This window comes from Impatiens glandulifera, chromosome 4, assembly GCF_907164915.1.
Source record: "Impatiens glandulifera chromosome 4, dImpGla2.1, whole genome shotgun sequence".
Taxonomy (NCBI): Eukaryota; Viridiplantae; Streptophyta; class Magnoliopsida; order Ericales; family Balsaminaceae; genus Impatiens; species Impatiens glandulifera.
This window is the reverse complement of record NC_061865.1, coordinates 49,275,087-49,301,999: the sequence shown is the minus strand read 5'-3', so window position 1 is coordinate 49,301,999 and position 26,913 is coordinate 49,275,087. Positions and strand designations below refer to the sequence as shown.

General features: G+C 31.6%; 1 protein-coding gene, 1 non-coding gene and 1 pseudogene across 2 annotated transcripts; 1 reads left to right on the top strand and 2 right to left on the bottom strand.

Moving 5' to 3' along the window:
* Positions 1-775: 775 nt before the first annotated feature.
* LOC124935309 lies at positions 776-2,601 on the bottom strand (annotated as a pseudogene).
* Positions 2,602-20,489: 17,888 nt separating this feature from the next.
* On the bottom strand, positions 20,490-20,561 carry TRNAD-GUC. The gene has a single exon. It is a non-coding gene; the product is annotated as a tRNA-Asp (tRNA).
* A 2,262-nt stretch (positions 20,562-22,823) lies between these two features.
* LOC124934007 lies at positions 22,824-26,670 on the top strand. The gene is made up of 4 exons (XM_047474462.1): positions 22,824-23,046; positions 24,127-24,442; positions 25,442-25,601; positions 26,005-26,670. Exons 1-4 carry the CDS (start codon positions 22,870-22,872, stop codon positions 26,462-26,464), a joined length of 1,113 nt encoding a protein of 370 aa, XP_047330418.1. The 5' UTR covers positions 22,824-22,869; the 3' UTR covers positions 26,465-26,670.
* The last annotated feature ends 243 nt before the right edge of the window (positions 26,671-26,913 follow it).

The window sequence follows — 26,913 nt, the reverse complement described above, 5'->3', positions numbered from 1 at the left end:
AAAGTGTGTAGAATACAAATTCGCCAGCAATTTCAATTAAAAGAGAACCACAACTCCATCAACAAAGTCGAAAGCAATTGTGGTCACCTAAAACATTTTCCAGCAATTTGAGTGTTGTGCTTCGAATTTTCTGCTAAAACTTTTATGGTTGTTTATAAATGAGGAGTGATATGGGAGAGAATTTGGGAGGGAGAATTAGGGAGGGAATGACGTGTCTATATCACTACGGTAAAAATAATAAAGGGTGAGGAAAGAGAGAAGAAAGAGAAAATTTGTTATTTTTCAGCGAATCAGATTGCGTCACATCATTCTCTCTCAAATTTCCTCCCCCAATCATTTCTCGTTTATAAATATTATTATCTATATACCCTAGGAATAAAGACAGCCCCACTACAACAAAAAAGACTTTTGGCGACCCTTAAAAAGGCTTCTGCCAACCCTTAAAAGCGTCGCTAAAAATATCACCGACCCTTATTCTTGCGTCGCTATAAGCAGGGTCGGCGCAAGTTATAGCAACGCTTATTTAAGCGTCGGTAACATTATTTTAAGCGTCGCCAAAACCCCATTTAATTTTTAACAATTTTTTTTTTTTTATAATTTTTATATAAATTAAATAATCATTAAAATTATTTAAAAGAACATTTCATATTCATTCTTTGACAATTTAAATACAAAAAATAAAACATAAACAACGATATTTTTTTATAAAATAATATCATAGTCAAATAAATAAATATTAATTACCATATTACAAGTTTTTAATAATGTTCTAAGTTCAAATAAACAAAACATTAGATTCCCGTTTATTTTCCAATATTAGCCAATTCAAGGCAGGCGCATCATTCACCCCATCCCCAGTCATGGCACTTCACCATCTTCTTTAATCAATCTGACTATGTTTTGTTTATGCCTTGGTTCGGCCCTGGAGAACAGCAACCCTCCACTTTGCCTTAAATAAGTTTTAGGATCACCAAGACCCATAAACTCCCTCCCTGTTATGCTTCTACAAGTTATATCATGATGTTGTCCAAATACACCTATTTCACGGAAAATAGCTTCAACTGTGTTCTTGTTGTCTCCTGTAATAACCATAACTCTAATACCAGTTGCTCTGCACTCTTTAATTGCTTGTCATACCTCTTTCCGTGGGGATCCTAAACCAAAAAGGGGAAACAATCATGCACGGGAGGAGATATTAAGAAAGAACCTAGGAAAAAAATTTACAAACTTACCCTCAGACCAGCAAAACCAACAAAAATGAGGTTACTTTCTATTGAAGAATATGTGGATGGATTCAGCAAAAGTTGGTGTGCTGGGTCATCCTTGTAAGTGGCAAACTCTAGAAGATCCTCCTTGTATGCAAAACCCAAACATCGTATAGAACTTGTTGACATTTCATCTAGACTTTTTAAGATTTTGTTTCTAGAACTTTGATCTAGTGTTACAATAGAACCGTCTAGTAGTTGAATGAAGGAACTTCGTTCCAACAAGTTCTCCACTACACCCTACATTATCATATAAAATCTTAACTATTATTAGAAGAGAATGAAATATTTTTACAAGATTTAGTGTACCACCTGTGTAAAGTTAGGTAAGTTCACATACCTTCACAAGCAAAAACTTTCTTCTTCCTGAGGTAGAACCGACAATAACTCCTATAGATTTTCTGTTCGGTCAAACTCAAGAGTGGCGACCCGTGGATCATGTTTATTCCAAAAATTTCAGCAACCTTTTAAAGATAAAAACTTTGTCAACATTCATGTAAAAATGCTTGATAGAGAAAAATTACCACAACTATGAATAACTTACAAAGTAAACCACCGTTCATTGAGGATGAACCAGCATCCATATCATCAGGAAATCCTATTTTCTCAACCATCACCTGTAATAAAAGGAAAACATCATAATCATGAACAAATTTTAAAATATATATACATATATTCTTCTCTTTCTTATCTGATCACCTTCAGAGCTGCCTCGGCAGGCATTCCATTTGTAACAAAATGATTCTCACTTTCTTCAATGCCTGCCTCATTGCACAGAGCAGCAATCTTGGCTATCATCTGAAGATTAGGATCCATTCTTCGCACAGGACATCCTTGAATTTTTCCATCAAAAGGACTATATGTAATCCCTTCTTCATTAAAAGTCCGAACAGTGTTTGCTCTATCACCACCTATGGCCACGAGCTTCGATACAGACATCTGGTTAGTGGTTAAAGTACCTGATTTATCCGAGCAAATGACTATTGTACATCCTAGGGTTTCAACACTTGGCAACTTCCCCACAAGTGCATTCTTCTAAGCCATCTCCGGGTCACAAGGGCCAAACATGTGGTTATCACAACTAGTAAACCTTCCGGGATCACAACTACTGTTAGTGCAACTGCAATCTCGAAATAATAGGTGCATTTCTCGAACGAGAACTTAAAGTTGGTAGGCCACCCATCAACGTACTCCCAGGTGAGGAAATATTTCAGATTTATAAGCCACACCAGAATACTTCGATAATAGCTGTCAAGGCTTCTCCAAATTCATTCAACTTCTTCTTCAATTGACAGAAATGAGAACAGAATAATAGTCTTTGATTTTGTGAATACATATATCAGATACAATCCACATGTATTGTATCTGCAATTACTGGATCACATAATTGTAAAATTAGCAATAAAGAAGCTTAGAAAAACAGATCATCAAAGCGGAACAACAAAACTGAACAATGTAAACCTAAAATTAGATAAAAAGATCAACGAAGAACATATCAATACTATAATTATAGGGAAAAGTAAGTAAAGGAAAGAGTACAAGTTCAATTCCACATGAGTTGTTGAGTTCCAATGGTTTGTAGAAAGACAAGATTGGGGATCTGAGAAAGGTAACAAACCAGAAAGAAATTGTAGAGCGATCGACGAGAAAAACAACGATCTGACGCCTAAAAAGTATGTCATCTCTATCTTTGTCCTCTATGATTTCTTCTCTGTCTATCTTTCTTTCTCTTGGTGAAGACCTTTGTTTCTACGCTATCACCACTCGTGTTTGTAGAACAAGAACTCGTCTTCTCCTCTAATCAATTAAGAGTGCGATTTTTCGAGAAGAAGGGAACTCAGATTGAGCGACTTCTGTTGTTTCGCAATTGGGCAGGGGAGAGAACTCAGATTGAGCGATTTTCGTTTACTGGACTTTGGAGGTGGAGTGTAAAGTCTGATTAGGTTTTGACTTTTGAGAGAGAAAAAAAATTGGGATAGTGGGTTTTTAATTATAAAAATATATAGGTCTTAAATTTAATATATTATTTTTTACTTTTAATTTAATTAAATTTAAATATTAGTTAATTAAAGGACAGATGTTAATAAAAATATTAATAATGAAATTTAAATTTCATTATAAAATTTTATAAATAAATTTTAATTTTAATAAAATTAATAATAAAATTTTAATATTAATAAAATTATAAGTCAAATTTAATTTTAAAAAATTAAAATAGTGAAATAAAATATTTATAAAGTTAAAAAATTAAAAATTAAAATTTAGAATAGTTAAGGAATTTAGTTGTGAACAAGTATGTATATTAAAAAAATAATAAAGGTAGTTGTATGTTAAGGGTTGACAAAAGTTTTGTTTCTTTTGATTTTTAGCCACGCTTAATATGCGTTGGCATATAAGGGTCGCCAAAAACATGTTTTGTTGTAGTGCCCATACCCCCTAGAACCCCAAAAATCGATTTTAAAAGCAAGAACGCCGATTTAGTCTTTTCGATACTCTAAAGTAAGTTTTTCGTTATAATATTCGGTGTACTAGTTTCTAAGAATTTTATAATTAAAAATATAAAAAAAAACAATATAATACAATCGATAAATTTCATAGTTAGATTCAAATTCATAAAGGGTGGGTTTCCGATCCTAATTCGCCTCGCCCAAGTCCGATCTTAAATCTAAATTAGGGCTGCAAATGAGTCAAGTTGTTCGTGAGCCGCTAGGTTAAAGCTCCACATGAGTTTGACTCAGACCAAATTCGAGTCGAACTCGATCCGACTTGTTTAATATTCGAGTCGAGCCCGAACTCATATAAAACTTACTTAAAGATTGTCGAGCTTTTTCGTGCTTAATAATAAATAATATATATATATATATATATTTTAATATTAAAATCTAAAATTTAAAATAAAATATTTTTTTACTATTCAAATATTTGAAAATTTAATTTTATTCAAAATTTTCGAATCGAATCGAGCTTATAGATAAATAGTCGAATTCAAGCTCAAATTTATAAAATAGTTCGAGTTGAACTTCACTCATTTTCAACCCTAATCTAAATTCATAACCAAATAAATCATAATTATCAAAATCAAACAACACTGTTAAAACTTGTAGGAATTATCTAACAATAATATCATATATCATTTTAACATGACATAATATATAAATTATGAGCTTTAAAGGACCAATCAACCAATAAATTAAGGAATATAATCAATAATCATCATGAGGGCTGGTTTGGATTGTAATCACAATCTTGATTTTTTAAACAATCTCGCTTTGACTAAAATTTGGATTTAAAGATGGAATTGATGATATAATGATGACAAAGTGTAAAAGAGAGAATGAGCTACCAGAAATCAATTTTGACAACAATTTAATCATTTTAAATAGTCTTTTATTTCATCCCATCACTCATTCTTAGGCTTTATTCTCAATAGCATAGCATGTACTCGTGCATTATGATGATATAAAAATTCAATAAAAAAATAAGTAAAAAAATGTTACTTTATAATTTAGTTTAATATTTTTTTATATAATTATTAAAAAATATGATAAAATTTACCTTTATCCAATCGTTTTATTTAAAATTGTTTTGTTATTTTTTTAAACCTACCCAAAATCATATAAATTAAAAACATTCATTAGGTGAAAATAAAAATAGTTTCGAAAAAACAAATCTTCAAACATTGAATTTTGAATCAAATTACCAATCAAATATAAAGTTCTAGGTTTAATATTACTTATTATTATATACTTATTTGAAAAAAATAAGAATATTAAAAAAATCATCTAACCAATTCTTTTTATATCTATAATGATTTTAATTATTTAATAACAAAATTCGAGTGTGCATTCTTAAACATTCGAAAACACCTTTAGGCATAAACCCTTAGGTTTTATCACCAATGTCTGTGTTACTCAAGTCAACATTCCCTCCATGGGCGAACCTTTAGGTTTTCTCACCAATGTTTGCGTTATTCGAGCCAACATTCTCGCTTCCGCTTTATCTATCAATATTCACGCACTCACATATAATAATTACTTTTATAAGAGGGATTCGAACACTGGTTTTTAATATGAAATATTAACACTTTAATCGATAGACCACTTATGATTGTTGAAATAATTTTATAATTTTGTGTGTATATTTATATATTTATATTGTAAGTTAGATTTTGAATAATTATATAAATTATCTATGGGGTCTAATATTATTTATTTAAAAAAATTAAAAAAAAAATTAACTAACCAATTCATTTAAGTTTTTATATATATATATATATATATATATAATGATTTTGATTATTTAATAACCAAATACCTTCCGTTGAAGAACTCTTAGGCTTTCTTAGGCTTTGCTTTACTTTAAGCCGACATTCACTCCATTGATAAACAAACGAGCCCTTAGATTTTTTTTCAACTAACAAAGTTCGCGCACTCACATATAATAATTATTTTTTTTTGTTGTGAAATGTTAACACTTTAACCGCTAGACCACTTATTATTGTTTAAATAATTTTATAATTATATATATATATATTTTGTAAGTGAGATTTTGAATAATTATATAAATTATCTACTATAGGAAGATTTTCGTGCGATTCACACAGATAAAAATATAAATAAAATAAATTTAATAAAAAAATAATAATAATAATATGTATTTAATGTTTAAAATTCTTAATAAATCACTAATAATATATTAAAATAAAAAATAGAACGTTCTTATTTCATATTTTATTCACTTCGGTAAAACAACTTATCTTCTCACAAATTTCATCACATATTTTTTCGAATGAACCTCTCATTTTGTGAACTTACACTTTCACTTTGGTCAATCAAATCTTTGATTCATATTTCTTAATTTTTAACATCGTGATCTCACATTTTGGTCAATCAAATATTTGATTCATATTTTTTAACCACTTTCAATTAACACCGTCCTATTATCCTTCGATAAATCACATCCCGATCACACTATATTTAATAATAAATATTTAATTATTTTATATATAAATATTTATAATATACAAAATAATATTATATAATATATATTTAATAACATTTAATATGATTTATTAAACTAACAATATAATTATAATTTTTTTTCCTAAATAATAATCATATATATATATATATATATATATATATATATATATATATATATATATATATATATATATATATATATATTCTCTCTTATCTACAATATATTTTCTTAATTAATTTTCTCTTTAACTTAAACTTATTAGTTCTTTTAAAATTGTATTGTAATGACTATGACTAATAATGGTATTATTTTCTTATTGAATTGACTTTGGAAGAGATTTTTTTTTTTTACTTTAGTTTCTTAAATCTAAGATTTTTCGAATTTCACTTATTATTAGTGAGGGACATTGTAAATTTAATAATAAGCCAATTTAGCATGTCAATAAACTAAATGCAATTTTTTTTATTAACATAATTTTGGTTACTCAATTTTTATGACTTATCCTAACTTCTTCTTATTTAGTGACTCTTTCTCTTAAAACAGTCTTATCCATATTTTTTTTAAAATTAAAGAAGAGTTAACCTGACACCCAACATCCATGATTCCCTGCTTAAACTCAAAACGCTTTCAAATGAAATCGAACCCATGATATTTTGGTCTTTTAAGCCGACTCTTACCACTGGGCTACTTTGGTGACACCTTAAACGACAAGAATAATGTGTAAAGATCAACGGTCACATTTTCAATTTATACTAAAAACCTTTTCAAGTTGAATTGAGAGACCAAAATTTTGACGAATCATGCTAACTTCTTAAATTAAAAAGATAAAATACAAACAAAATCAAAAATATTCTTAAGAAAAGATTAAACATACATATTTTTTAAATTAAACCCATTCCTAATGTTTAGTCAGAAAAACGTTAATAAACTAATTGATTTTTTTTTTCTAATATAAAAATTTACTATAAGATAAGAGTATAATGTGCATAATAATAGTTTTTTCTTTCAATTATATAAAATACTTGATAGAATTATTAAAATATTTATATTGTATTTTTATTGTTTAGTATTTTAAAATATTAATACTTTTTTTAAGAGTTCATGTATTGAATTTTAAAGTATTAATATGAAAGATGTGACCTAAATAATTCAAATAATACACTTAGATTAATATTTTTTTTCCTTTCAAAAGAACAGATCAAATAAACCACAAGTTTAATTCAATAAAAGAAAGACCAATAACTTTAACTATATTATTGTATTTTTTATGCCTTCTTAATCTATACAACTTTTAATAGCACACGAGGTAGACCGGTAGTCACTATAGAACTTGTTTGTTATTGGGATTTTTTTATTGAATTTTAAATAAAATTAATTTTGATGAAAATATAATTTATTTGAGTTTTTGATTGATTTACTATAATATTTTTGTATTTAAATTTTATAAAGTTAAAGTAAAATATTTAATTAATAAATTAAGTAATTGAAAATAAATAAGTTATGATTTTTTTTAATAGAAATCTCTAACACGGTTGATTCAATGTAAATGCTCTTCGTCTAATTATTAAACTAGGTATTCATTCATTTGGTTTTCGAATTATTCGAGTTCTTTGGTTTTAATTATTCAAATTTTATTTTTTTATTCCAATTCAAAAACCAAACTAATCGGTTCAATAAAATTGAACCGATTCGAATTCGAACCGAATTCGATTTTCAATAAAATAAATATTAAAAAATAAAAAATAAATTCGATTTTCGGTTTGGTTTTCGTGTTGAATTCAACTTGAATATCAAATCAAAAACCTTATTTGAATTCAAATTAGTTCAAAATTTGATTAAAAAACTGAAAATAAAATTCTAGTTCGATTTATTCGAATTCATCGAATAATCAATTCAGACCAAATATATTAAACCCTCAATAATTGATGATTATCCATAAACAAGATATTTGATAGTCTTTAGAAACCTAATTGACTTGGGTTTTGCTAAGGGATCCTTGGTTCATTTTTAGTTTATTATTATTATTTGGCTGAAACAAAACGGAAGAACTTTCGACAACTATAGACGATTGATGATGTTCATTCATAATGTCATTATCATGACGCTATTTAAAGTGAGATTTGGTAAATTTGGATTCGACAGATGATCTCATTTCTCTCTGGAAATATTATAGTACTCGATAATTTTACATTTTTGTTTTTTCTTTAAGTTCATTTTCTTGGTTTTTCTCTATTTTTATTTCTACATTTTCATGTAATGTTTTTGTCGTTTGAATTGTACTCTAACGACACTTTCTTTTCCATGAACCATCTACAAATAATTGAAAAAATGTCACAGGAGCCAACAATGCATAAATAGATACACCACCAATATTTGAGTCCTATGGCACAATTAGTATCGTCTAGTGGTACATATCATTGTAAAACACAAAAGTATTGCCCAATGATCTTAATTCTTTTTTTCTTATAGTGCCATTAGTCAATATTCTTCCGTTAATAATTCTCCATATCAATGTTCAAAGAGGACATATCAGTAAATCACAAAAAAAAAAAAACACAAAATTAAAAAGAGTTGTATCTTGGTTTGTTGTGAACCATTCAAAACAATCAAGCTTGTTTTTATTTACAATATTATAGGTCACGGACACCAAGAGATTAACGTGCATGAAGATTTTTAAAAATAATGATCAACTTTCAAACCAATTTCACAAGCTATCCAGAACAAATCTTAGATAACGTCATGATAATTTTTGTCAATCTTTGATGTTGCATTTATTTGTTTGGATATATTTTGTCAAACTTATAATAATTATTGTTATAACTTATGTATATTTGATGATATATATAAGATCTTAAATTAATAAAAAGTCTCTCATTTTTAAAAAGTGAGAGGGGAGGGAATTTGGAAGAATGAATGATGTGGCATCACCTTATTGGTTGAAAAAAGGGAAAAATGGTAGAAAATAGAGAAATTATTTGATTTTTTCAACCAATCAAATTTTGTCCTATCTTATAATTAATATAATAAATTTATCATTTTTTAATTCATAAATATAAATGTGAACCTAAATTGCACAAATGACCTTTGACCAATTTTTTTTAGTTATTTGCTAACAAAGAACAAATTTAAATATAGAATAAGCACTCCCTTCTTATTATTTTGACCCATTCTCAAATAAAAAAATCATATCCTTTAGTTTCAAAAATTTTAACTTTGAAATTTATGTTTGTTCCAATATGTTACATCAAACCATAAATTACTACAAAACATGCATTAAACAATTAGCAAACTGGCAATTGATTTGGAAAATGTCAAACAGTTCTAGATATTGGGACAATCTATTATAAAATATTTAGTAAGAGTTTGTTCTATATAAGTACTCTCCTTGAAGTTAAACTTGTTGGGTTTTGCAACAGCAAAACTCAGCAAAACTCTGGATCTTCTTAGAAATCAAAACCTGTAGCAAATCAGATTTCAAATCGTCTATGACGATAAACAGATTACCAAGAACTGAAATAGCACAAAGCAATAAACGACAACACAATATACGTGGTTCGGTCAAAATCGACCTACGTCCACGGGAGGGATAAGTTTCACTAAATCAAACAAATGTCAATAGTAGAAACTTACATGCCCTACTCTCAAATGAAAGAAGTGATTACACTAGGAATGATTGGACTACTCCACAATCAAAAGCTCCCCCAATCTCTCACTCTGGATCAGCCAAAGAACAAGAAGAAGAAGGAAACCAGAAAACCCTAGATCTGTAATTCACTCTCTCTCTATTTGCTCTGTTATGAGAAAAATACCCCAAAAAAAGTATTTATACTCTAACCCGTTTTCTAAAAACAAAACCCTGACCCGTTTACCCGGAATTTAAAAAAACCCGCCCGTAATGGCAAGGAACACCAACAATTCTCCCCCTTCCGAGCCATGGGAGAATGTTGCTATCAACATTCATCATCGTGACGCTTCTGCCAGAACCATTCCGGCTTTGGCACAACATATCTCATGCTTTCCTCTTGGCAAGCCCTTTGTCATCATATCTGACCCGTTCTCATCTGTGTGCACTTTCTCCAAGTATAACTCCTTCTTCTCGAGCACTTCACGGATCCAATGGTACCTTCTTTGGATGTGTTTTGAACGTGAATGGAAACTTGGATTCTTGCTCACATGTATAGCACTCTGTGAGTCACTAAACACCACAAACCTGTCTTGTGCAATACCAATTTCTTTCAACAATTCTTTCATCCATCTCATTTCTTTACAACATTCAGTAATGGCAATATATTCAGCTTCTGTAGTAGACAAAGCAACACATTTCTGTAGACGAGACTGCCATGATACAGCTCCTCCTCCAAAAGTAAACAAATACCCTGAAGTTGATCTCATTGTGTCAATATCACCACTCATATCTGAATCAGAAAACCCTTCAACATGTGACTTTCCAGTACCATAACACAAAGCGTATTTGGAGGTCCCTCGAAGATATCTCATTAGCCACTTAACCGCTTCCCAGTGTGTCTTACCAGGATTTGAAAGAAAACGACTAAGTACTCCAACCGCATGAGCTATATCCGGTCTTGTACAGACCATTGCATACATCAAACTGCCTATTGCTGAAGCATATGGAACACTACACATTTCTTGTCTTTCCTCTTCATCCTTGGGAGACATTGTCTTGTTTATTTTCAAGTGTGTAGCCAATGGACAAGCAACTGGCTTTGCCTTGTCCATACAGAATCGTTTTAGAATCTTCTCAATATATCTCTCTTGAGATAACCATAGCCTTTTCTTCACCCGATCACGAATGACCTGCATTCCAAGAATTTGTCTTGCTTGACCCAAGTCTTTCATCTCAAAAGACTTAGCCAAATCCTTTTTCAACTTGGCAATCTTGAGCTTGTCTCTCCCAACAATCAGCATGTCATCAACATATAGGAGAAGTATAATAAAATCATTAGAAGCAAACTTTTGCACAAAGACACAGTGATCTGTAGACGTCTTCATGTACCCATGGATGGTCATGAACGACTCAAACTTAAGATACCACTGCCTTGGTGCTTGCTTCAAACCGTACAGACTTTTGACAAGTTTGCACACCTTGCTTTCCTCACCTTTCTTATTATAACCTTCAGGTTGCTCCATATAAACATCTTCATCCAAATCACCATGGAGAAATGCAGTCTTGACATCAAGTTGTTCAACCTCAAGATCCATACAAGCAGCTAGACTTAACACCACCCGGATAGAAGTCATCTTCACTACCGGTGAGAAAATCTCATCATAATCGATTCCATGTCTCTGGCCAAAACCTTTGACAACCAGCCTAGCCTTGTATCTTGTCTTGCTATCATCACCTTCTTGCTTGATCTTGTACACCCATTTATTTTGTAATACTTTCCTGTTCTCTGGTCTTTCAACTAGATCATATGTGCCATTTTTCAGCAATGACTTCATCTCTTCATCCATGGCAGCTAGCCATTCTTTCTTATGAGCATCCTCAAGAGCCTCCTTATAGCATATAGGCTCCCCACAATCAGTTAGAAGAACATACTCTGTAACAGGATACTTAGAACTTGATCTTTTCTCCCTAGTAGACCTCCGAAGTACCTCTGTTTGTTGATTCTGTTGATTTTCATCTTCTTGTTGAACTTCAAAATCAACCTCAACATTATCACCAAGATCAGTTTCAGTATTAGTATCATTTCCATGGCCTACAGCTTGACCCTGAGGAACATCATCATCACTATCTGAGTCTGAAGCTACATGTGGCCTTGTCTCCTCAACATCATGAGACAACTCAAGACCAGAAAGGTCACGTATGTATGCATCAAGCTTTTCACCATCTTCAAAATTCTCAATAGTCTGATCTTCAAGGAATACCACACCTCGGCTTCTCAAAACCTTCTTATCAACTGGGTCATAACACCTGTATCCCCACTTTTCATCACCATACCCCAAAAATATGCATTGTCTGGTTTTTGCATCTAGCTTAGACCTCTCATCTTTTGGAACATGCACAAAAGCTCTGCAACCAAAAACACGTAAATAGTCATAATTAACATCTTTACCTGACCAGACGCTTTCTGCACACTTATTATTCAATGGCTTGGAGGGAGAACGGTTGATCACATACACTGCAGTGCTCATGGCTTCAGCCCAGAAATGCTTAGCCAACCTGGCATGGGAGAGCATACTCCTCATCCGTTCCAACATTGTTCTGTTCATCCTCTCTGCCACACCATTTTGTTGTGGAGTCTTGGGCACAGTCTGTTCATGTCGAATACCCTGCTCTTTGCAATAATCATCAAATGAGCCTATGTACTCTCCCCCATTATCTGACCGCACCCTCATCAGTTTTCTTCCTGTCTCTCTTTCAACCAGCTTGTGAAAGACCTCAAACCTTGCTGCAACCTCATCCTTGGACTTTATAGCATAAGCCCAAACCTTCCTAGATGCATCGTCTATGAAGGTTACAAAATAGGAAGCACCGCCTATGGATTTAATCTTCATAGGACCACAAACATCTGTATGGACCAATTCAAGGACATTCTTTTTCAGTTCAACTTTTGACTTACTGAAGGAGACTCTGTTCTGCTTACCCTTCAAGCAATGCTCACAATTTTCAAGATGAGCATCCTTGAGATTCAGTAGCTCATTCCTCTTGATCAAAACATTCAGCCCCTTTTCACTAATGTGACCTAATCTCTTGTGCCACAACTCAGAGGATGATTCCATCAAAACAGAATATGCTGCATCATAGACAATTTTCAAATTTGTCTTGTATAAGGAACAACATTTCTTACCCCGTGCAATAACCAATGAACCCTTGCTTAGCTTCCATGCTCCACCACTGAAAACATTATGGTAGCCTCCATCATCGAGCTTACCTGCTGAAATCAAATTCATTCTCAAATCAGGAACATGTCTTACATCTCTCAATGTCAGGAAGCAGCCCATGTTTGTCTCAATTCTAACATCACCCAGACCAACTATCTTGGACACACCACTGTTACCCATGCGAACCTCACCATAATCACCAGCTTTGTAAGACTGGAAGTAACCTTTGTGTGGAGTAATATGGAATGAGGCACCTGTGTCAACAATCCATGCTGTTTCATTTGAAGATGTGCTAAGACAGGAGTCTTGACAGTTAGAAGCATATGTCAGTTCACCATCTGAAGCATAAGCAGATGTATCTGCACTCTGTTCTTTCTTTTCTCTGGGCTTCACTGTACCCTTAGCTTTATCATTTTTAAATTTCCAGCACTCATTTTTCCAGTGACCCATTTTGCCACAGTAATGGCAAGCACCATCCTTCTTTGGAGCTCTAGACTTGCTTCTAGACTTTTCCCTGCTCGAACCACTTCTATTATCTTTTGATCTTCCTCTATCAGCCACCAACATATCAGACTTAGAGGGTTTATCCCCCTTTCGATTCTCCTCATCAAGTAAGGAACTGGTGACAAATGCCATGTTGACTTTAGCATTTGGTGCTGAGTTGCTGAGAGTGATAATAAGTGTCTCCCAACTTGTAGGCAAAGATCCAAGGACTAAAAGTTCTTGCACCTCATCATCAAAGTTTATCTTCATACTACTCAGCTGATTCAAAATATTTTGAAATTCATTCAAGTGCTCAGCAATTGATTTATTATCAATGTACTTCAGATTCACCAGCCTTCGTACTAGTGCTGCTTTATTCCCTGCTGACCTCCCAGCATAGAGAGCTTCAAGTTTGCTCCACACACCATACGTTGTAGTCTCATTCTCAACATGGTGCACAACATTTACACCAACCCAGGAACGAATAAAGCTGCAGGCCTTTCTATCTATCTTTTTCCAATCAGCCTCTTTTGTAGTCTCAGGTCTAACACCCTCATTTTCAATTGCTTCATTCAAATCATCTGAAACTAACAGATCATTGATCATCAGTTTCTATTGCCTGTAGTTTGTACCATTCAGACTCACCATATCAGGTCTAGATTTCCCCATTATTACTGCCTTAACAACTGACAAAAACACCAGCAAAGAAACTAGTTGATCTCTTCTATGAATTTTGCCAAATAACCAGCAAAGTACTATGCTCCAATGTTAAAACAGATAACCAATTAATACTGCTCTGATACCACTGTTGGGTTTTGCAACAGCAAAACTCTGGATCTTCTTAGAAATCAAAACCTGTAGCAAATCAGATTCCAAATCGTCTATGACGATAAACAGATTACCAAGAACTGAAATAGCACAAAGCAATAAACGACAACACAATATACGTGGTTCGGTCAAAATCGACCTACGTCCACGGGAGGGATAAGTTTCACTAAATCAAACAAATGTCAATAGTAGAAACTTACATGCCCTGCTCTCAAATGAAAGAAGTGATTACACTAGGAATGATTGGACTACTCCACAATCAAAAGCTCCCCCAATCTCTCACTCTGGATCAGCCAAAGAACAAGAAGAAGAAGGAAACCAGAAAACCCTAGATCTGTAATTCACTCTCTCTCTCTATTTGCTCTGTTATGAGAAAAATACCCAAAAAAAAGTATTTATACTCTAACCCGTTTTCTAAAAAGAAAACCCTGATCCGTTTACCCGGAATTTAAAAAAACCCGCCCGTAATGGCAAGGAACACCAACAATTAAGGCAAAATCATTTTCCAAAAATGCATACGATAAAAAATTCAATTGTCTCGAATGTTAGTCTATTTTGTATTTTATTTGTCATTCTTCCTAACTGCATTCATGCGCAAGATCCAAAGGTAAGTGATTCTACTAATTACTCTAATTTTAATATTCATGAGCTGTCTATAATTTGTTGGGTCGGGTGTGAAGTAGATTCTATGAAGGAAACATATTTAGAGGGATGCATTATTATCTCTAAAGAGACAAATATTTTATAATTATTCTTAGAATCCCTTAGATTAATCATATTTGAATGCCTTACTTGATCTTAGTTTAAGTTGCCTATTAAGTTTATATATTTAAAAAAAAAAACGGTTTTCATTAAAATCCCAAAGTGAGAGGGTCAAGAATCAAAGTTAGACAAACTCTAGCTATGATTAAAGGATGATAATCAAACATACAAACAGAGATTACAAACATAAATTATAAATTGTATCAAATTCTAATTATCCCAATCAGGTTTTTTATTTCCATACTAACCTGTTGTATCAACATGTTGTCTTCATTTACCTCTTGTCCTACCTCTTCCCCTTCCTCTTGTAATGAAAGCGGGATGAACTGAAGATGTTGATTAATACTAACTATTCTCATTTTGATTTCTTTCTTTATATGAACCCGTTCTAATTTGATAAAAAATTTATTTTTCAGCATTTTTGGTTACTTTACCTTGTTGTTCTCAACTTAAATTTCTAGATCATTGTCTTCATTTCCTCCAGCTTCAACTTTGGAATCCTCAACAACTTTGGATTTCTTTGTATCAATTTTGAAATTCTCTTCTTTCTCTTGATTAGTCTAAGTATCTTCCTCTCCATTTTAATCAGCAACCACTTCAACTTGATTTGATGGCGATTCTTCAACATGATTAGGTTGAGGTTCCACCTCCTTCTTCGTACTGTTTCTTCTTGTACATAATTTTCTTTATCTTTTATTTCCTATTCTTTAACCACATTTTGTTCTTTGATTACTGGCACCTCTGTTTCATTTTCTTGCATCTTTACTTTCTAACCTTTATGAATTTTTTGATATTCTTCCTTAGCCAAATCACATTTTGGGCTTTCATGTTAGAAGGTATTACAGAAATAGCATATGTCAGGCCTTCACTCATAAGTGATTTCCATGATAGTATATTTTCCTTTTTTGTCTACTACTATCATACTTTTCGGTAGTGTGTTTCTAAGATGCACCTCAATGCTAATTCAAGAAAATGATATGTGCTTTCCTCTTTTAGTAATTGGGTCAATGTATAATAGTCTACCCAATAAACCTGCAAAAATGGTTAAGGGCTTTAGAATTGTACATATGTGCATGTATATTCTAGAGCTTGAACCATATTTGTGCAACTTCTTTTGGCTTACACAATAGGTTCAAGCCTTCAGACAATTTTTTCAACTTCATACAGTTGGGTCCTATATATGTATGCCCATTTCCTAAAATTTCCTCCAAATTAGATCCCTTATTGAATTTAAGGAAATAGAGATCATGGACATTTGTTGAAATCTTCTCCAGCCCCTTTCCTTCTCATTATTTCAACAGTTCCTCTTTAGTAATTGAGAAGAATACTTTGTTTTTTCCTATGTAGTTTCCCACAACTACATTTTCTCATTCAATTACACAATTTTTCTCTACTTAAGTCGACAATTTAAATTCAAATAGAGAATTCAGTACCTCCACTTTTGTATGTGCAATTCTCAAGTAGATTTTCCTTTTATAAGCATGATCTTCTAACTTTTTGCATTGTTCTTCTTCCAAACTTCATTAGTTTTCCATGTCGAGTTGCTCCTGATAGTATATGAATTAGATTTGGGAGCCTTAATCAGCTCTTTCATTATAGCAATTAACTATTGAACAATTTCTTCATATTTTTTTTTTCAACAGATTCTAGTCTTGAAGATAGTGAATGTTGAGTTGAAGTGGTTTCTCTCTATTTTTCATCAACAACCACTTCAACTTGATTTGATTGTGATTCCTCAACTATCTCTTTAACATGATTAGGTTGAGGTTCCACCTCCTTTTTCGTACTACTTTATTCTTGTACATAATTTTCTTTATCTTTTGTTTCCTATTCTTTAACCACATTTTGCTCTTTGATTATGTGGTTAGGAACGTATTTGGTGGGCATTTAAGCCAATGATTGATGAATGGAAGCATGCCCGACTTGTTATTAGCATTGACGATACATTTTTGAAAGGAAAATACGACGGAAAAGTATTGATTGCAATGGGTTCTAATTCAAATAATAAATTGTATCCCATTCAAATAAGTCTTCTCGTTTTTTCCTTAATTGGTAACGACGATTGGTAGATGACCAATCACTATATACTTATAACGATTGGTCAAATAACCAATTGCTATTACATAAATCATATAGCGATTGGTTATTATATCAATCGTAGTTTCCTAATGAGTTTATAACGATTGATTAACATTGCTATAACATCCTTAAGGTAGTAGCGATTGGTCTAAAGATCAATCGCTATTATGAAGGTAGTAGCGATTGGATTTAAATCCAATCGCTATTACCTTGCTCGATATAAAGTTTTTTTTATTAGTGAGTGACTTCAGTAGTAAGTGGGGTAAACATCAATTTTGTTTGTTGCATTTACAAAGTAATTTCTGTTCAGCTTTTCCAGGCGCACATTTGAAGATGCTCTATTGGGTGGCCGAAAATACTTCTCAGCTACAAAATTTGAAGCAGCAATGACGCAAATTAAGAAGTTTAATTATGATGCATAAAAATGATTGTGGAAGATTCCACTAGAAATGTGGACTATGTCTAATGACGAAGGTTATCGTTACTGCAAAACGTCAAGAGACTTATGTAAAATTGTTGATCAAAAGCATCGTCACACAATGTTATTCCATATAATGAACAATGGAGAGTCTTCGAAGTCACAGAACCAAAATGGGTATTAGAAAGGTGGTAACAAATAAAATGTGGATTTATGTAGCGGTTTTTGCTCTTGTGGAAAATGAAATCGATATCATTTTCCATTTTCAAATATTGTGGCAGATTGTTTGACGTGCAATCTAGATTGAAAGCAATATATTGAAATATGTCACAATCTATCAACGCTTTATGAAATGTGGAAGTTCGAATTTAACCCAATTCATAATCAAGCATATTGGACATTTGCACTAGCAAATAATTGGGAGACAAAGCTCGCGTCGTATTTGAACTGAAATGAATAACCCTAGAAAAATGATAGTTTGTGGACAAGAAGAACATGCAAGACGCAGTTCGCGATATCCTGAATATGGTCGTAATTAATATTTAATATCTACTTATTTATTTAATTTTTTATTAAATATAATTTTTTTATTGTTTATGTAATATATTTTATTTTAATATTTATATAATGTATTTTGTTTTAATGTATACTATTTAAGTTGATTTTTATTATTTAATTTAGAATATTTAATTTTTATTATATAAATATATATATATATATATTTAATTTTTATTTAATTTTAATTATTTAGTTTAAAATTTTTAATTTTAATTATATATTATAAAATTAATATTTTAATAAGTTAAAAGAGAAAAAGTGAAATAGTGTAGAAAAATTAATGAAAGTTGAGTATATTGAGAAAATGAATATGCAAATATGCTAGAACAGTAAAGGTTCCTTGATAGAGGAGGGAATTCTTCATACCTCATGATAGCACAATTTATTCTTTACCGTTCATGTATTTATTTACACTAGAATTTATTTTAATCAAATAATCTAATAAATTAAATATTTATATTATTACAAGAAAAATAATATTATAATGTATTTAAACATATATTAATACAATTGTAAATAAGCTTATTAAAACAATATTGTATCTTAGAAACCATTCCCTTCTTGAGATTAACAATTGATAGAACAATAAAAAAATGTCTCAAAAATATTCAATGAAATGTGATTCCATCATTACAAATTAAAAAAGTATTAATAATTTCATTAATATTTATTTTCAAATTTACAAAAATTACATGTTATTATATATGTGCAGGAATACTGTTAGTGTATACGGGAGATTAAAACCTATACTAGGCATTTCTCGAAATCTAAAGCATTTGAGCCTTTTAAAAAAAAGCTATTGGCAAGTAATATTTCAATCTTTTCTTATAAAATAGTTCTAATTTTGTTTTTCTAAATTATTTTGTTTGCATTGTGTAGTAACATCATCTGCATCAATTATTTATAGTTACAAATAGTTTCAACGAATTTGTCACTCAATTATCCTATGTCGAAGTTCAACTAATTTCATGTAAGTTCATTATTAGTTGCAAACTCTCTAACAAAATAATAAACGAGATATATACATTCGTTAATTTAATTAATTATCAGTAATGTAAGGAGTTTTTTTAGGTCTTTCCCAACTGAAATTAGCCCGAGTTCTAAAATATTTCTCGAATGTTTCTGCATGGGCACTTTCAGTAGCATCAAGCACGATTGATCGCAAATTCTTTACCAATTTGAACTTGGGTAACACTCCGACTTTTCAGGTAAAGCATGGATACAATGTTTTTCTTTTTCTATTGATTTGATTATTCATTCCTTTATATACAATACAGGGAATTTCATTGAATAATTTTGATCCAAATGGTTTCTCTTTCTCCCCTATAGTGTATGGTGCTAATGTTCCAAATACAACAGGGAATGTTTCAAGTTCTATATCTAGGTATTACAAAAATATGAAGAAGAATGTAATACTAGTAAACTTGAATATATGGTTTAGTGATAGCCTGCTTCTATATATGCTAGGTTGTTCCAAAAGAAATTTGACATCCTCAAGGTTGTATAAATGTTCCTCTTTGTGTAGAACTTTTCTTTAACCATAATTTTAAACTATTGATCATAATGTTTGTGAAAATGATTTTTATCTTTAAAGAACATGGAATAAATGTCACTTCTATTCACTAGAAGAGGAGTGGTGGAATTCGAAGATCTAACGTGTTTTAGAGTTTGTTTTAAGTTCAACCATATTTGAAACTGTGATAGAGATGTGATACAAGGAGAAAAGAAGTGTGTCCTTAAATGTGGATTCTACTTGAAGCTAGACATTATAAATAAATTTATCTACCATACAAGAAATTATACCAAAATTTTTTCCCTTCATGTAGCTGGATTTATCAGCGCCTGGTGTGTACATTATGGCAGCATGGACACTTGAGAATTCTCTAAGAGATATACAGGCAGATAGACAATGTTAAATTTCAAATAATTCTCTTGCAGCCTTCGAGATGAGTGCAAATACAACTCCTCAAGCAGACCTGAAAATATGTAATGTTTGTAGAGATCCCACAATGTTTGTTGATTGTTTTGTTTTGTCGATAAGTGTGCATTTTAGCCTCTTATGGGATGTTTTAATCTAAACAAGATGTGTTTAGTTCATTGTTTTCTTACATTTGGATTGAGGATTGTATGTTTGTAGTCACTTTGTATGTATGCTAGTTTTATTGTTATAAAAAAAAACTATTTATTCTAAGATGTTACCTTTATTATTTTGTCTTATGATAGAATAAACTCAAATTTCATCTAAAATGTTTCAAATAAAAAAGAATAAACGCCGTTGCCGGGGATCGAACCCGGGTCACCCGCGTGACAGGCGGGAATACTTACCACTATACTACAACGACTTGGTGTTGATTTAATTAAACATATATTAATAGCTTTTTAAATTGAGTTTAAAATAACTTAAATATGAAAATATGGCTACAAAATATCAGTATTTGCAAATTTAGACCATAAGCTTCAATTAACGTTAATTTTCGTATTGAACTTTTCAAATGGACTTTTATAAGATAATATAAGATAATAATAATAAAGAAATGGACTTTTATCTAAATAATATCAAATTTGTCCCATTTTATTGTGATATATCAATTCATTTACTAGTTATATATCATTTCTTTAATATTTTTTTCTTCTATTAATTGTTTAAAAAAAAAATTGATACTAAATTATAATATCAAAATTATTTTCAATTAAAACTTTAAAAATATAGAATCTTAACTTTTTTATATCACAACTTAAATTGTACATTTTCATAAAATAGTCTAGGTCACGTATTTGACTAGTGTAAATTCTAATTATTTTATTACACTATCCATGATCATATAATAACAATAATAAATTAATGAACATTCTTTTTTCACCCATTAAATCTATTAATTCATGTAAACTTAATTTGAAAAAAATCAATATTTTGTTATATTCACTTCATCTTATTACACATTTGGCTAGTAAATTAATTAGTTTTTATAATGAGAAAACAAACATATCCTATATTTGTATCACTCAACCAAATGTAAGAAGTCTATTCTATTACAAGTATCGCCTCTCAAAATTCATAAAGTGCTCATCCACAAGTCAAATTTAATTGGTTACATCCTCAACCTATTTTAACTTTTGTCATATCTAGATTTGTGGAATCAAATCGGTTTGATCGATTTATTTATTAAGATGCATATTTAAATGGTTGGCGTCGGTGTACTAAATATAAAACCAACAATTTAATTTGATCGATTAAAAAGTCAGTTTGATCAAATTAATCGATTTGATTCATCAACGGATTTATCAAAATAGATAAAAAAAATATATAAGTCCAAATAAAATTGGAGCTCCTTATTGGGGAAAATGCATTTTTTTGACATTTTCTGTTGATCTTCAAAATTTGAGGCTCTTTATTATTGGTCAATTGTAATTTGAGATATCTTCTTTTGAACCTTACAATTTAAGGTCCTTTATTGGGCTTAATTGCAATTTGGGATATCTTCTTTCAAACCTCATAATTTAGGTCTCTATATTATTAAATTGGTACAAAATGAGATTTTGCCCTAACGAACATGGATGCTCATAAAAAATGAATTACATGGCCTTTAGAAGTATGTGTCACTGCTAATTTTTTTAATTATAAATGTCACATAATACATTTTTTTTACGGACGTTCATATCCATTAGGGCAAAATCTCATTTTGTACAAACTTAACAATGCGAAACCCCAAATTTTGAGGTTCAAAAAAAGAGGTCCCAAATTACAATTGACCCCTATAAGGGTCTCCAAATTGTTAGGTTCAAAAGATGTCTCAAATTATAATTGACCCCAAATTGTGAGGTTCAAAGGAAGATGTCTCAAATTGCAATTGACCCAATAAGGAGCCTCAATTTGTTATTTCAGTCATATATAAATTAATATTAAACGATATTTTAAACGAGTTTCTAAACGAACATATTCGCGATCCGAGCTCGATTCAAACTTTTGTCTTAGAGTTCGAGTGCTCTTTTACAACCTAAAGAAGCCTCTACCTTTAATGGTAAAGAGCTTCACATTTTTTTGGGTTATTAAATATTAATTTTTAATAAATATTAAATGACATTTTATACGAGGCTATAAATGTTCTCGAGCCTATAAACAAATATTTTATAAGCATCTAAACGAACATGTTCACGAGCCCGAGTCCTAGACGAACATTTTTACGAACCTCTAAACGAAATGTTCATGAGGCGACGACTCGGATATCTAAAAATCTCTATCTAGACTCATCTAAAATTTTAAGTTTTGAAACGAGTCCGAACTCGTCTAGTTAAGAGTAAGAACAAACGAGCTCGAACAAAACCTTTTACCTAGTTGAGATTCAAATAGTTTGAATACTATTCATTTATATCCTAGGTAGAAGTAATCCCAAATCTTTTGATTGTGCTAAATTTAACATTTTATGAAGAAGTTCAATGACATTTTATACTAACCCTAAAACTATCCACCTCATATTGTAAAAGTCAAAGCATGTCAAAGTTGAATATATAAGAAAAATGGCTAAAAGTCGTCAAGTCTCAACCACCACCTTAGAAAAATATCAGCCTGTATGCGTAGCTTGATTTTCTTCCTTCGCATATCTTGTGATCTTCGTAATTTCTCTCTCTCTCTCTCTCTCTCTCTCTGTAACCATGGTCTCTTCTGCAATTTGTCACATACCATCGACTTCATTTTCACTCAACTTGAAGATCGGAAGAGCTTATTCGCCTTCCCAACGTATTCGCTTGCCGAAGTTTCTCCCAATTAAGGCTTCTTCTGTAGATTTTGCCAATTCTTCAGCAGTCGATGGATCGTCAATTTCTGTCAAGGTAAGGTGTATTTTCCAAACATTTCCCTATCAATTGTTGCATCCTTGCATATACGTGTTATTTAGAATCGATCAATTGTGATACACCGTACATCATACATGTGAACAGTTTTCTTATTTTAGTACATCTCTATGCTAGAATCTGATGTTCTTCTGCAACCTTTGGAAAGAGCTTCAGTTTGTGTATCAAACAATGAAGAGATGGAAAATTATCATTTATTTTTTGTGATGTTATGCTGTTATTCTTAATAAAATGATACTGGCTTGTTCAACTGCACTTTCTGCCTGATGAATAACTATTTTGCATGTGACAAAAGCCCAAGATAATCATCCACAACCATTAGGTTTTGTGTAATCAACTTTTGGTTGCTCAAATAATTCATTAAGCTCAGCAGTGTCTAATCAAGCACTCTGTTACTTCTATTTGCTTGCCTAAATCGTATGTGTTCCATGTAAGACTCAACTGGTCATGTTGCAAGCCTAGTCACAACTGGGAAAATGCTCATTTTATCTACTAAACTTAGCACAGTGGTTGAATGATCCATGAATGATGAAGCTTGTATAAGCAGTCTATTTCCTCTCTCTAACTTACTCTTCAATGTCTGGATTTGTCCATTTTCTGCAGCATCTTTTCTGAACAAGAGGAAGAGTGCAGCAAATTTGATTTTAAGAAATCACATTGTTATAAAAACCTAATGGATTTTGGGCTTTGGCACATAGTTGGAAACCCACAAACAGGAGAAAATCCATCTGAGAGCATTCCAATGTGTTTTGTTTTCTTTAATTCTGATCTGGAATTAATATTAGGACTCTCACTTCCTATACAAAATCTTCAAGTCAAATTGTTTTGAAGATATCTGGATCCATCTGAGAGCATTCCAATGCACTTTGTTTCTTTTTCAAAGATTTGAAAGGAACCTTGGGCAGCAGATTTGAAATCTTAAGAGAATTGACCTAACATGCCAACATATTGAGTGAAAAACATTCATCTAAGCAGTCATTTGGTTAAACATGTTTCCTTTGTGTATTTATTTTTAGATATATCTGTTTTCTTTTCATCATTCTCTTTCTTTTGGTTCAGACTGATAAGTGGCAATGGAAATTTGAGGACACCGCTGTCAAGGTTTATTACGAGGAACATGAGAAAGAGAGTCTGAAACCTAAGAAGGACATCCTTCTGATACCAACAATTTCTGATGTTAGCACTGTGGAAGAATGGAGATCAGTGGCTACAAATATTGTGAATAGAGTAAATAATATTAATTGGCGTGCTACAATTGTTGACTGGCCTGGATTAGGTTATTCCGATAGACCAAAACTGGACTACAATGCAGATGTCATGGAGAAATTTCTAGTTGACTTCATTATGGGACCAAATAGTCCTATAAAAGGTTCAGGTATGCATGTAATCAATCTGTTTTGGCTTCTTTTATCTGATGTATTGTGTTATGTTTAAGTTAGTTCCCTGGTTGGGTATACAGATGCAACAATATAGATATGATGATTTTTGTTCAATACATAGTCATCTGGTTGTGGTTACATAAAATAGATAGCAAGGCGATCAATTTTCTGATTTGTTTGTTATATGCTTGATGTTACTGAGAAATAATTTTTACAATTAAGGTGGATCAGTTGTTGAGCTTTATAGAAGCTTGCTTGCTTTATTTGTGTGGAAATAGTCAAACTATGTTTATATTTATAAATATATTAGAATAAATTAGTTGAGATATTTTTGGATTCTGATTTACCATAATTTGAGGAAAATCACTTCTAAACTTGTATAAATAGGTCTAACCTATTATGAGAATAATATGTCAAAAACATATATCTCTCTCTATTTAAAAATCCCACAAATTGGTATGTTGTCAAGTCTCTAGCAGCTCGATTTTGTTTGAATCTTATGCACTTTATGTTTGATGAGAGTTTCAAATGAAGGGACTTATTGCTAAAAGAACTACTTCAGCCAATGAAAACCATGAGTTATTATGGGATAATTGATTCCAAAGATATTCTTAAGCATTAAATGTGATTCTCTAAGCTAAATGACAACCCTGATATTTAGCAAATTGTTTTAAAGTTTGTATTAGATAGAGTTGTCTATGATTAAAAAAACGAGTTGTGGTGAAGGACTTCTAATAATACAAACATCGTCTCTACCCGATCTATACCAAATATTCAACATGTAACATTAACATTGTTTATAAACAGCTCAACTAGTAGGCTATGTTGAATTGGTAGCCCTTGACTTGATTCTTAAACATTTAACTAAAATATTCCACTTTTTCATCAAACAAGCTCTTAGTGTTGAATGAAAGTAAAAAAGCCAACATCTTTTTTCTTCATGTTTCATCTGGTTTGAGATACTAGCTGATATCTTCTTGCTCAATCGGAATCAGATAATGACATAGTGGTTGTTGGAGGAGGACATGCTGCCACCGTAGCAATTCGTGCTGCAAGAAAAGGTCTCGTAAAGCCATCTGCTATTGCAGCTGTTGCACCTACCTGGTCTGGCCCCCTTCCTATTGTCTTTGGTCGAGATTCAAGCATGGAATCAAGGTAGCTTCTATATTGATGGGAAATGCTAAGTGTATATGATCTGCTTCCTTTATGTTATGATCATCTCGAATAACCCACCCATGTACTTTAAATGGTAAGAGTCTTGAATTGACATTATTCCCACCGAAAGAATCTTTATTGAAGTGGTAACCTTAGAAAGAAATCATGGTCTAAAAAAATGATAAGCTCGACTAATCTAGAGAAGTGAAATGCTACTTTTACCTTATGTACTAAAATTTCCAACTAGAAACAATTATTATAAAACCTAATAATAAGGAATCTTATACACTAATAGGGTAAACTAAAAACCAAGAAGTAGAATTCCAATTGATGTGAATCGGATTTGATGTTGAACTACAGTTAAGTCCTACAAATTTTTGTTTCTTTTTTGTCAAATTAACAGGTATGGGCTCCTCAGGGGAACCTTAAGAACCCCAGCTGTAGGTTGGATGATGTACAATATGCTTGTGAGCAATGAGAAATCTATTCAATCTCAGTACACATCACATGTTTATGCTGATCCTGCAAACGTGACATCTGAATTTGTACAGAGCAGATATGCTCTTACGAAACAAAAAGGTGCCCGTTATGTCCCTGCAGCATTTTTGACAGGTCTATTGGATCCTGTACAGTCCCGAGAAGAGTTTGTCGAATTATTTGAAGGATTGGAAGGGAAGATACCTGTCTTAGTTTTGTCAACTTCTGGCTCACCTAAACGATCCAAAGCAGAGATGGAAGCTTTAAGGGATGTCAGAGGAGTAAGCAAATTTATCGAGGTTCCAGGTGCTCTTCTGCCTCAGGAAGAATACCCCGATACAGTTGCAGATGAGATCTACAATTTTTTGCAAGAAAGGTTCAACTGAATGGATAAAATATATGAGCATTGTTTTCAAAGAGATTCAGGTACTTTCCTTTTTCTTTTCACAATTACCATATGAAAGAAAATTAATACTTTTTCCTATATATAGCATATCTGCTATATGGCTCATATTTCTTATGTATACATGTGAATGACGAGAACAAGTTGCATATTTTTACCTTTCTGGTTCAAAAATATGATTATGTTTTTGTCAGATGATAATTAAGCTAATCTCAGCATAGATTATTTTTTTTGAAAAAAAAAAATGGGACAACGGATTAAATATGTAGCCCGTAAACACACTTAATCATTTAATTATGCGCAGAACTTGTCGCATGACGGGCTCGATTTTTAATTTCTAAATGCTCATTGTGAGATTTTTAGAGAGATTTGTGAAGGATTAAAAACTTTTATTTTCTTCGGTACTGCGGCTATCTTATGTCAAAAGGCTCG

Excerpts from the sequence above, each read along its gene's own strand:
- LOC124934007 (XM_047474462.1), top strand. The coding sequence starts at position 22,870 with ATGGTCTCTTCTGCAATTTGTCACATACCATCGACTTCATTTTCACTC. Across the intron at positions 23,047-24,126 it reads GATCGTCAATTTCTGTCAAG|ACTGATAAGTGGCAATGGAA; the intron begins GTAAGGTGTATT and ends CTTTTGGTTCAG. Across the intron at positions 24,443-25,441 it reads TAGTCCTATAAAAGGTTCAG|ATAATGACATAGTGGTTGTT; the intron begins GTATGCATGTAA and ends AATCGGAATCAG.